The sequence below is a fragment of the Bombina bombina genome, chromosome 3 (genome assembly GCF_027579735.1).
Source record: "Bombina bombina isolate aBomBom1 chromosome 3, aBomBom1.pri, whole genome shotgun sequence".
Lineage (NCBI taxonomy): Eukaryota > Metazoa > Chordata > Amphibia > Anura > Bombinatoridae > Bombina > Bombina bombina.
In genome coordinates this window covers 193,819,912-193,833,617 of record NC_069501.1, presented here as the reverse complement: position 1 = coordinate 193,833,617, position 13,706 = coordinate 193,819,912, and the positions used below count along the sequence as shown (strand labels likewise).

Below are 13,706 nucleotides of genomic sequence, written 5' to 3'. Positions count from 1 at the left end.
TAGAAACTAATTCACAAAGACCTGTTGCTTTAATAAATGACAAATGTGCTGTCACAAAGTATTAGTTGGGCTGTTTTTTAAAAACAATTATTAACATGTTCACAATAATTGACTGTTTTCTTTTCTCTGGATTTTTGTTAGTTGGAAGATCACGTTATAGATGGAAAATGTCTGACATTTACATTTCATAAACCCTCAATTTCATAAGGGTGGGTAGACTTTTTATCACTGTAACTTCTCCTTGGTTATCCTTTTAAGGTTTACATTTTTGGTCCCTCGTCTATGCCTACTGACCAATCGTCATATTTTCTCTCTTTCTTTAAATAATCAAATTCAATTACATTAAAATAATGTTTATTTCCTGGTGCATTGATGGTATTTTTCCTGGTGGAATGCATTCAGACTATGAATAAGAAAATATTTCATCTGTCTTTTCAATCTAGTATTAGTAATTTAAGTGTTGACATTTTTGGATCTGGGGCTTGTTTATATGATTTACAGTGATCTAAAGGGACATTATACACTAGGTATTTCTTTGCATAAATGTGATGTAGATGATTGATTTTTATAGCCTATCTGGAGGTGTTTTTGTAAAAATGTATAGTTTTGCTTATTTTTAAATAACATTGTGCTGATTTTCAGACTCCTAACCAAGCCCTAAAGTTTTTTATGTATACTTATGTATACATACTTCAGATTGCTTCTGTTTGTATAGGGGGTCTATTCATATTTCAGTGGGGGTCCCAGATTAACCTCATCAACAGTGCTAAACTGGGAGTAAGTTTTTAAAAGTTTTTATACCGGATTGTTATATCAGTATCTGTGCATATGATTCTTTATAGTAATATCTATTACATGCAGTTAAATTCAAATTGGTGTATACTGTCCCTTTAAGAATGAGGACTATAAAAAGTATATGCAAATAATTAGAGATTTAGGCCTCTAGTTATCATCGTGTTTACTTTCCTGCCATCGCCGGCCCCAATACGCCCGCCTAAGCTCGCCTACCATCGCCGCCACGGACCTCAATAATCTCGCCAAAGTTATCAATAAAGCTGTCAAAAAGCCGCGCACCAAGTACGGGGTGATGAGCAGCGGACTGTGATAGTTATCACTCATCTGATCTCGCTGCTCTTCAGCTTTTTCCCAGCTTTATTGCTAGCCTGTCACTAAGCACCCACACTAAACTACACTGTTCTACCCCCTATACCGGCGCCCCCGGAGCCCCCCGCAACTAAATAAAATTATTAACCCCTAAACCGCCGCTCCCGGACACCGCCGCAACTATAATAAATGTATTAACCCCTAAACCGCCGCTCCCGGAGCCCACCGCCACCTACATTATACCTAGTAACCCCTATCCTGCCCCCCCTATCTATCCTGCCCCCCCTATACCGCCGCCACCTATAATAAATGTATTAACCCCTATCCTGCCAATCCCGGACCCCGCCGCAACTAAATAAATTATTTAACCCCTAAACCGACGCTCCCGGACCCCGCTGCCACCTATATTAAACTTATTAACCCCTATCCTGCCCCCCCTACACTGCCGCCACTATAATAAATTTATTAACCCCTATCCTGCCCCCCCTATACCGCCGCAACCTATAATAAAATTATTAACCCCTAAACCTAAGTCTAATCCTAACCCTAACATCCCCCTAACTTAAATATTAATTAAATACATCTAAATATTATAACTCTTATTAACTAAATTAATCCTATTTAAAACTAAATACTTACCTTTAAAATAAACCCTAATCTAGCTACAATATAAATAATAATTATATTGTATCTATTTTAGGATTTATTTTTATTTTACAGGCAAATTTCAATTTATTTTAACTAGGTACAATAGCTATTAAATAGTTATTAACTATTTAATAGCTACCTAGCTAAAATAAAGAGAAATTTACCTGTAAAATAAAAACTAACCTAAGTTACAATTAAACCTAACACTACACTATCATTAAATTAATTAAATAAATTACCTACAAATAACTACAATTAAATACAATTAAATAAACTATCTAAAGTACAAAAAATAAAAAAAAATAAGTTACAAAAAATAAAAAATAAGTTACAAACATTTCAAAAATATTACAACAATTTTAAGCTACTTACACCTAATCTAAGCCCCCTAATAAAATAACAAAGCCCCCCAAAATAAAAAAATGCCCTACCCTATTCTACATTAAAAAGTTAACAGCTCTATTACCTTACCAGCTCTTAAAAGGGCCTTTTGCGGGGCATGCCCCAAAGAATTCAGCTCTTTTGCCTGTAAAAATAAAATACAACCCCCCCAACATTAATACCCACCACCCACATACCCTTACTCTAACCCAAACCCCCCTTAAATAAACCTAACACTACCCCTACCCCTGAAGATCATCCTACCTTTAGCCGTCTTCAGCCAGCTGACCACCGATGGAAGGGGGGGTTTAGGGGGGGCAGGATAGGGGTTAATACATTTATTATAGTGGCGGCGGTGTAGGGGGGGCAGGATAGGGGTTAATAGGTATTATGTAGGTGGCGGCGGGGTCCGGGAGCGGCGGTTTAGGGGTTAACATATTTATTAGAGTTGTGGCGGGGTCCGGGAGCGGCGGTTTAGGGGTTAACATATTTATTAGAGTGGCGGCAGGGTCCGGGAGCAGAAGTTTAGGGGTTAACATATTTATTAGAGTGGTGGCGGGGTCCGGGAGCGGCGGTTTAGGGGTTAATCAGTTTATTAGAGTGGCGGTGGGCTCCGGGAGCGGCGGTTTAGGGGGTAATAACTTTATTTAGTTGCGGCGGTGTAGGGGGGGACATATTAGGAGTGTTTAGACTCGGGGTACATGTTAGGGTGTTAGGTGCAGACAGCTCCCATAGGAATCAATGAGATGTCGGGCAGCAGTGAACAGGAACTTTCGCTATGGTCAGACTCCCATTGATTCCTATGGGATCCGCCACCTCCAGGGCGACGGATTGAAAACCATGTACGCTGGGCCGGAAAAGTGCCGAGCGTACCTGCTAGTTTTTTGATAACTAGCAAAAGTAGTCAGATTGTGCTGAACTTGTGTGCGGAACATCTGGAGTGACGTAAGAATCGATCTGTGTCGGACTGAGTCCGGCGGATCGAAGCTTACGTCACTAAATTCTACTTTTGCCGGTGTGTAGGGCTTGATAACTAAGGCAAATCAGCATATTTGAGGTTGACGGCTTGATAACTAGAGGCCTTTGTCATTTATACAAACAGCAATATCCATAAGAGACAATTTCTAGGATGTGATTTTGATTTGCACTGAATAATTGGTAAGTTTAATAAGAAAAGGCATCATTTCATTTACGGAAACTGAGGGATGAAGTGAAGAATTTAGAAAGAAAATCTTGGGATGGGATATGGAAAGAACAAGTAAAAGTATATTTCACATTTTATTAGGGATTGCAAAGGTCTGGTGTGATGTATCCTACGCATTTTAATAAGAACCATTACAATCAATTTTAAGTGTGCTTTACCCATAGGACATCATAATAAGAAGCGGTGCTTCTTGGAAACCTGGGGAGGGGGGACAGTTATATGGGGTGTCCAGGGCAAGAGGAGACAACAACATGTGTTTATGTGAGTGAAGATGGGCGTCATTGAAAGTGTCAGCCCAAACAGGTCATCATTCATAAGGAAGGAATATAAATATAACAATATTTTAGGTGCACTGAAAAAGTTCTTACACTCAACTATATGTAGGTATTAGGTTAATTAATATGTCATTTTAAAGACTACCATCAGCAGAAAATGTTCACAACTAGGGGGGTCTACAATTAACTTGCATGCAAAGAAAGCGGTTTTTTTTTCATCTGAAAAGTATTGCTTCATATACATCTAAAATATAAATTACTGTAGATAATACATGTCAACAATTTTCTTATTATTATGCCTTTTGTGGTTTTGTGAAATTGATTTTTTTATTAAATGTTTTATGATGTTAGGTTGTTTTTTGATTGATTTTGTTCTTGGTAAATAAACAGTCAATTTTGGGGAACTGCAATAAAAGGAAAGGATGCATTTAGGATGACATCATGACATAACCCTTTCATGGGTAGTATCCTTCAGTCATTTTATGGGACCTTTTTATGAAAGATATTTTGTTTGGGTGCAAGAGGAAATGAGCACAGTATTTTGGACAAATGGATAGAGAATATTGCCCTAAAACACTCCCTGAGGCTTGACTGTAGACCAGATAGTGTTTGATTTTTTCAGCTTGCTTTGATTTATTGATACATCCAATATTGTGTTCAATTACACAATGTTTGTTACTTGAAAATGTTTTCACAGTTAAAGGGACAGTCAACACCAGAATTTTTGTTGTTTAAAAAGAAAGATAATCCCTTTATTACCCATTCCCCAGTTTTGCATAACCACCACAGTTATAATAATACACGTTTTACCTCTGTAATTAACTTGTATCTAAGCTTCTGATGACTGCTCCTTATTTCAGCTCTTTTGACAGACATGCAGTTTAGCCAATCAGTGCTCACTCCTAGGTCACTTTATGTGCATGAGCTCAATGCTATCTATATGAAACAAATGAATTAATGCCCTTTAGTCGTCAAAATGCATTCAGATTAGAGGCAGTCTTCAAGGTCTAAGAAATTAGCATATGAACCTCCTAGGTTTAGCTTTCAACTAAGAATACCAAGAGAACAAAGCAAAATTGGTGATAAAAGTAAATTGGGAAGTTGTTTAAAATTATATGCCCTATTCAAATCATGAAAAAAATTGGACTTTCTTTCATATTTTGTTTTTTAAAGACTTGAACAATTTAGATTTTTTTTCCCTCTCAGTGCCATTCCTATGTGACACCATTAATGGGAAGGTTATCACACAGTAGGAACACTGCTATGAATTATGTACTGTAGCAATCTTAAAAAGTTGATAAATAGGAACCATTTAACTGCATCCTTATAACACCACAGCAATTAGAGAGATCACGTTAATTACACTATTAATAAATCTGCTATGTTAGAGAAAGTAGGATGTAGACTTACTCCTTTGTGGACCTAGTGCTAAAGTGGAGGCCTCTGTGTGTCTCATTGTGCTTAACTGTGCTTCAAATAATGTTTATTTGTATATGTGATATTCTGTACATTACCATGAGGTTAGAGGTCCTGTTCTAAAATAGTTAAACACACCAAATTATATCTCATATTGAAAGGACATAATCTCAACAAGTTTTCTATATTCATTGAGACAGGCGATTAAATTTTAATTTTATATTTAATATGGCAGACCTAGGTACTGTTTGAAGAAATAATACCGACTGCGCAAAAGTGCAGAGCCTCTGTTGGAATGGATTCAATCTTGCAGCTGATATTGAGAAGTCTCTACAGTTATTTGAGGGATTCATCCCATTTACTAAAAAGTTTAAGAGAATTTAAGTGACAACGGTGTTATTCTTGGGTAGTGGTGGATCTAGCTTCGTTGTATACTTCAATTGCACATTTTTTAGGCATTCATGCAGTAGGTTATTTCAAAAGGTAGGTTATGATTCTAATACTAAGAAATATATTTGCTTGGTGCTTGAAATTTTGTTGGTGGTACCCCTATGTGGCGTGCAAGTGGTTCAGGTGCTGATTGATACCTTTTGAGTTTGAAATTTTGTTGACACATAATTTCCTAATGTTTAATGATTGCTATAATTTACAATGCTGCAGAACGGCGATGAGGGCTAAGTATGCGCCATCATTTGCCAATTTGTTTGTTGGTTATTGGGAATTGACATACATATATGAAAACTCTTGCAGTGTCTACACAGATAAAATTCTGTTTTGCAAAAGATTCATAGATGATCTGATTTTTTATCATGGATGGACCTTTTGATGTAAATAGTTTTGACCAGTTTCTTGCCTTTTTGAATCACAATGATATGTGCCTTAAGTTTGTGGGAAATTATAATACTGTGGAAATTGATTTCTTGGATGTGATGCTGTGAAGTGATGTCGTGAAGAATAAAATAGTATTAAGAACCTTTATAAAGCCAAGTGCTGGCAATACTATTCTTCAAGCAAGTTAATGCCATCCTCCTCACCGTGACATACCAAGAGGACAATTCATAAGGTTAAGGTGAAATACTAATGATACTGATATTTACTTGCAACAATCAGAAGAGCTTGCTGATAGGCTTACTTCTAGGGTATATGATCGTGTGAAACTAGAAGTAATAAGATTAGAGATCAGTTCAATACATAGCTCTAATTGTAGAAAAACAAAAAGGAAAGACAACAAACTGGAGATGGATAGTGTAGTGTTTACCACAGAATATACGAGTCAGTTCTCACAGATAGTCAAAATCTTGAAAATAAATCTTCCTTTGCTTGGATGTGATAATGTCCTAAAAGATGTAATAGGCAAATATTAATTTGTATCAAAGAGACCACAGACTCTGGCATCAAAACTAGCACCTAGTATGGTCTCAGATTTCAAGAATAATAGAGGTCATTCTTGGCTAAGGGGCAATGGGAGTTACAGTTGTGGAGCTAGGAAATGTCTGACTTGTAGTATGATAGATGTTTCTAAGCAGTTTAAATCAACCGTGGACAATCAAACTTATGACCTATTGTTTTATGCCAACTTTAAAACATTTGCAGTTTATTTGATAGAGTGCAACATTGCCACATTTAATACAGACACGGACTGAACGTCGGGCGAACCAGGCAAATGCCCGGTAGGCCGTGCGGTGGTTAGCCCCGCCCACCACATTATTTAATGTATTATATAATCCATTCAACCAAAATATTTTTCTGAATTAATTTTGAGTGACACGGCCGGCCCAGTGTTATTCCTCTATGGCCGTATATGAGGACAACATGTCACGTGTGATGTCACGCACTAGCGCACAATCTCCCCTTGGTGGGGGGTAAATAGTTACAAAATTCCAAAACGGGGGCTGCCGCAGCAGCCAGGTACAACTACTGGGGGGACTCTCTGACTGTACTGTTTTATGCATGGGAAGGAAGGCAGCTGAGCACAGGACTTGGAGGGTGGAGTCTCAGGCTGCCAGTCAAAGACTGTCATGGCTGCTCTAGTCGGCAGCTCTCCACAGGTCCTGGTGATCCGGGAGGGGGGCAGTTGAGTGGACGCCTAAAAGAAACCGTGTGATTTTGGGTCAATGTGCTGAGGTTGTATCTAACCCAGAAAAGTTTGCTTTTTTTGATATGCTGGGTGCACAACTAGTGATGTCTGCTCCAGGTAACGGTCACTTCCTGATGCTTAGTGTGGTAGATGATTTAAAAAACAAACATGATTAACTCATTAATAAACATACATTGCAGTGGCACTGTAAGGGTTAAGTCTATATTTATTTTGGCTACTAACTATTAACATTATTATATACATATATGTTCGTATAGGATTACACTGTGCTATGGGAGATCCCAGGGCAACATCTATTTACAATATTTGTGTGTGTATATATATATATATATATATATATATATATATATATATATATATATATATATATATATATATGTGTGTGTGTGTGTTGGGGTGTGAAACTCTATTAGTGGAGGAGAAATGTGTCCCTCTTTGGGTCTTTCAAATGTCGGGAGGTATGCATGTCTGACCTCTCTGTGTGCCCCTCTGCATCATGTTTGACCCTTCTGTGTGCCCCTCTGCATCATGTCTGACCCATCATCTGTATCATGTCTGACACCTCTGCGTGCCCCTCTGCATCATGTTTGACCCCTCCTCTGCATCATGTCTGACACTTTTGTGTGCCCCTCTGCATCATGTCTGACCCCTCCGACATCATGTCTGACCCTTCTGTGTGCCCCTCTGCATCATGTTTGACCCCTTCTCTGCATCATGTCTGACCCTTCTGTGTGCCCCTCTGCATCATGTTTGACCCCTCCTCTGCATCATGTCTAACCCTTCTGCATCATGTCTAACCCTTCTGCATCATGTCTGAACCCTCCTCTGCATCATGTCTAACTCTTCTGCATCATGTTTGACCCCTCCTCTGCATCATGTCTAACCCTTCTGCATCATGTCTAACCCTTCTGCATCATGTTTGACCCCTCCTCTGCATCATGTCTAACCCTTCTGCATCATGTCTGAACCCTCCTCTGCATCATGTCTGACCGCTATGTGTGCCCCTCTGCATCATGTTTGACCACTCCTCTGCATCATGTCTGACCCCACATCTGCATCATGTCTGACCCTTCTGTGTGCCACTCTGCATCATGTCTGACCCTTCTGTGTGCCCCTCTGCATCATGTTTGCCCCCATCCTCTGCATCATGTCTAACCCTTTTGTGTGCCCCTCTGAATCATGTTTGACCCCTCCTCTGCATCATGTCTGACCCCTCATCTGCATCATGTATGACCCTTCTGTGTGCCGCTCTGCATCATGTCTGAACCTTCTGTAACAGAGGTGTCAGACATGATACAGAGGGTCAGACACAGTGCAGACAGGCACGCAGAGGTGTCAGACACTATGCAGACGGCACACAGAGGGGTCAGACAATGCAGACGGACACACTGAGGGGTTAGACGATGCAGGTGGGCACACAAGGGGGTCAGACATGATGCAGTGGGTCACACAGAGGGGCACTCAGGGGGTCAGACATGATGCAGAGGGGCACACACACACAGAGGGGTCACACATGATGCAGAGGGTCACACAGAGGGGTCACACATGATGCAGAGGGGTCACACAGAGGGGCACACAGAGGAGATAGACATGATGCAGACGGGCCCACAGAGAGGTTAGACATGATTAAAATATGTTTTTCATTAAAATCTAACACTTTATTTTGGTTTTGTTGTGTTTTTTATATTTCACTTAATTTTTTCATACCAACCAATTCACAAAATGCAATGTTTATAGGGTGTTGGAAATGTTAAAGGTTTTTGTATCTTAAACAAGTATTAAACTTGCCATGATTGGTATACGGTTACATAAGAAATGGTGAGGGGGGGCCTCTTTACCCTAAAATGCCCGGGCATTTTTTTGGTCCCAGTCCGGGCCTGGTTCAAAACGTTGGTAAAACGTATACATGAACACGTTAACAATGTAAAGCATTTGGACAAGGACTCCACAGTAGCTAGACACTTTAACAATATGCACTTTACTAATATAGATAGCTTTTCTGTGAAAATCATAGATGTGGCCAAATCACCTCCGTGAGAGGGTAACAAATATAAGATCCTTGGTAAAAATGAATTATATTGTACATATAAACTTAAGAATAGGACCTCACTAGGACTAAATCTTGAATGGGATATCAGTTATTATGTGTAATGAATTAAAACTGTAAGATGTGATGAGATGCTTTGTATTTTGGTATGTGTATGTATGCTATAGTCTTGAAAAAGGCCTATGATTAGGCCGAAACGCGTTGACATACTGGTGAGCTATATTTTAATATTAGTAGAGTGTATAAACTTTATTGCACCATTGTATTTTCTTTTTTTATTTCAGGTTAAGGTGATTTCTCATCATTATTTTTTGTGAAATATTGCTGTGTGTTAATATTTTGTCACACGAACTGATTTATTCTTATTTTATTTTTATTTTTCACTCATTTTTGACACTTTTATTGGTTTTCATATTTTTGTCACATTTTTATATCAACTACTTAATATTTTTATGCAGCTGCTTCAATCACTAATTGGATTTCAGAAATCTTAAATCACTGGATATCTCATTTGGATTACAGACCTGTGTTACACCCACTACATACTGGTTCCCCACGGACATATAATTTTATTATTAGAAGCTGTATTCACTAATATTTGGACACTGACTTACCCCCTGCTATTTTTTGTATTCTCTGTATAATTTTTGCATCCTCTGGTAATTCATTATTTTGTAACTTATGGATATCTGCACTTTTTACACTTTTACACATCTGTGATTTTCATTTTTTATTTTGATTTTTAATACATTCACAATCACTGTTTGCACTATATATATAGCTGAATAGCAGTACATCACAGACCACTATAGGTGGAATTCAAGTTTCGGCTCTATGCGCTAACGCTCATATTCGCCTTTATCTTATAATTAACTCATTTTCAGCATGGATCCATGTAGGTTTTAACTGTGATTTTATATTAATCAAATTGTATTTATATAGTATTATATTGTTTTACATTTTGTGTTTTACATCCAGCATTTTAACACTTGTATTCCAATAAATAGCATTTCATATCTAGGTTTTTAGCCTTTTAAGCTTTACAGCGCTCTCTCACCCATCTGCTCTTAATGCTTTCTATTTCAAAGTTGTTTTTTTTCATTAATATTTAAGCTTCCTAACGCTATCAGATGTCTAGATGATCTTCCAGAAGTCCTCCAAGTTTAAAAAAGACATTAATGACAAAACCACTACATATTACATAGCTTATAATGTCATAGAGAAGCCTATTATAAAAAAATAAATCAAAAGTGAACTGCCATTTAGTAAAATAAATAAAGGAATAAATAAATAACTTTAACACTTACCTATAATAGAAACCTCACCATTATGGTCTTAGGCTGGTGAAGCTTAAAGATTATGTGCCACTGTGTCCCAAATTGACTAACTGTGTAAATAGCCTAAAGTGTAAAGAGTATATACAGTATACAGGACTTCAAATATAAATCCTGATTTTTCTTTGAAATTCCTCATACCTCTCAAATGCCACCCAAAATATCAAGGCTACACAGCATGCCTGATCTTTGCCCCTTGATTTCCCAGGCCATACAGACTCTACTCTTGGAATTTTCTGGACCTACCCTTTAAATAAGTCAGAAATTATTATTTTAAGACGTTGTGAGGCTTATATAAATATTATGGGGCATATTTTGCCCCGTGTTTCCGGAAGGAAACAGAAGTTATGGAGCAGCGGTCTTTGCAGCAATCTAAAGACCGCTGCTCCATAGCCTGTCTGGCGACGGACAGAAATCAACACGATCGAATACGATTGGGTTGATTGACACCCCCTGCTAGCAGCCAATTGGCCACAAATCTGCAAGGGGCGGCATTGCACCATCAGTACACCAGAACTGCTGGTGCAATGATAAATGCCGAGAGTGTATGCTGTCAACATTTATCGATGTGCAGCGGACATGATCCGCAATATCGGATCATGTCCGCTCGCACATTAATAAATAGGCCCCTAAGGGTTATTTAGCTTAGAAAAATCACTAACGTTAAATAATAAAAAAACACAGTCAATATCCAGCACTAATATCCAGCACTAAAACCCTAGGTGTGTGCACGCTGACACAGGATCACTGCAAAGATCCTAACAACATGTAACTTACAAAGAATGCATCACTTGTGAACATGACTAAGGGTTGACTACCCGAAACGTTGTTCTGTATATTACCTGCTCCCACTATGTGACAATAAAGGAACTTTCTTGGATAATAAGAAGTGGTGCTGCAGCATTCTTTGTAAGTTAACGTTAAATAATAGCCAGTAATCTAAACATTTGTTTCACAATTTCTATGGCAGAATTATTTTGTCCTGCAAAGTTGTTCTGAACTCTGGAAGTAACACATCTTTGTAAGTTTTGTTGCAGCTTCAACCATTTTGGCAATAAAGACTCTTCAATACTAGTAGCAGGAGATGCAAATCCTTATTAGCTGGAAAAAATAAGGTATCTGTGGAACTGAATGAACTATTATACTACCTAGGCTGCAATTATAATCCTAAATCATGGACATTATAGATTACTCATTTAAAAAAAAAAATTAGCTGCAAGTTAAATAATATATATGTATTTGTGTAAGCAATAGATTTATGTATTGTTAATAGAAGTGAGAATGTCCCAAAAACACTTAAAATGATAGGAAAGTCACAGTTTAACTTACATGATTCAGATAGAGCATCTTGGCCCCAATTTATCAAAGGTCTTGCGGACCTGATCCGACACTGCGGATCAGGTCCGCAAGACCTCGCTAAATGCGGAGAGCAATACTCACAAGAGCTGCTGGTGCAACGCCGCCCCCTGCTGACTCGCCGCCAGCAGGGCGGTGTCAATCAACCCGATCGTATTCGATCGGGTTGATTTCCGACGATTCCTGTCCGCCTGCTCAGAGCAGGCAGACAGGGTTATGGAGCAGCGGTCTTTAGACCGCTGCTTCATAACTTGTGTTTCTGGAGAGTCTGAAGACTCGCCAGAAACACGGCCCTTCAAGCTCCGTACGGAGCTTGATAAATATGGGTCATGATATCAAGACACTTTTAAATTCACTTCTTTTTTCATATATGCTTCGCTCTCTTGGTATCCCTTGTTGAAAAAGAATATGCACATATCCTACACTAATACGAGCTAGCTGCTGATTGGTGCCTGCAATTTGCATTTGTCTCTTGTAATAGGTTGACTAGATGTGTTCATCTAGCTGCCAGTAGTGCAATGTTGTTCCTTGAGCAAAGGATATCAAGAGTAATAAAGCAAAATTGATAATAGAAGTAAATTGGAAAGTTGTTTAAAATTGTATGTTCTATCGAAATCATAAAAGAAAATTTTGGGGTTTCCTATTCATTTAAATTTCATTAGAATCTGTTTACAAATTAATATTGTATGTTGATGTGCTGTTTATTTATTTATTTTAATTAGACGGACATATTAGTGAAAAGTAAATATGGTTTATTTAAATATTTTATCCAACATAGATCAACAATACTCCCCAACTTCTTTAGAAGATTGTATTTAGCAACTATATGCTAATATGTTTAAATAACCATAACATATTTTTAGATTTTTGCTTGCTTTTTTCAAGTTTTTATTTATTTTACTGCAGATCCATATTACCTTTTTATCTCTTTAGCTATTTGCATATATATCTTCACTTTTTGAGCTCAGTACCTAGTTCTTGAACAAATGTGTTTATGAAAGAATAAACCAATTGCATTTAGCAGCATAAAATCCTTTAAAAAAAACTTTTCCAGGTTGCTTAGAAATTGTTGTCAATATAATGACTGTATAATGGGCAATGTATGTATTTACATAGGAATAAGACGGCTTCTAAAGCAGTCCAGTGTCAGGACCACTCTCCAAGATTTAAGAAAGAATACAAAAAAGTGTTCCTGTTGGTTTGCAAAAACTTACCATTAACACGGCAAAGTTTGTAGTATGATTGCAGATACATCTTAAGAGTCCCAAGTCATTAGCAATCTTTGTACAGCCAGCTGTGTTCCAATCATTCTTGACATAGTCCCAAAAGACACATGCATAATCCACCAAGGTATACGAAGAGTTATACTACAATTGAAAACAAGAAGAGCAGATGTTTTATTAGTATAAAATCAATAAAACCATTAGTAGAAGTGATACAACATAAAAATAGGTTTGTTTAACAGTAAACGGGTAAGTGCTTAGTAGACAACGCAACCGACAAAGAGCCAGATGATAAGTGGCATGTTAACAAATGTTTTCATTCCCGTACTAACTGCTCGCAAAGTAAAAGTTTAAAGGAACAGTAAAGTCAAAATTAAACTTTCATTATTTGAATAGAACATGCAATTTTAAACAACTTTCCAGTTGTTTTGCAACATTATTTGTATCTTTGTTATACAATGTTGCAAACCACTGCTTCCATAGAGTACTAAAGACATGTGCACGCAGTTGGGCGGAGCTGACTTCCTGTTGGGCGGAGCTAGCGGAGGATACGCTAGCACTGTGCTCTGGGGAAAAGAGCTACTCTCCATCGTACCCGAGTGCCTAGATTCCTTGGCCCA

General features: G+C 38.0%; 1 protein-coding gene across 1 annotated transcript in view; it reads right to left on the bottom strand.

Annotated features, from left to right (window-relative positions):
- ADGRG7 (adhesion G protein-coupled receptor G7) overlaps positions 1 to 13,706 on the bottom strand; it is a 170,824-nt gene that overhangs the window by 78,466 nt on the left and 78,652 nt on the right. Inside the window, exon 9 of the mRNA XM_053705210.1 lies at positions 13,078 to 13,230. Coding sequence (XP_053561185.1) covers positions 13,078 to 13,230 — 153 coding nt within the window. The remainder of the gene's footprint in view (positions 1 to 13,077; positions 13,231 to 13,706) is intronic.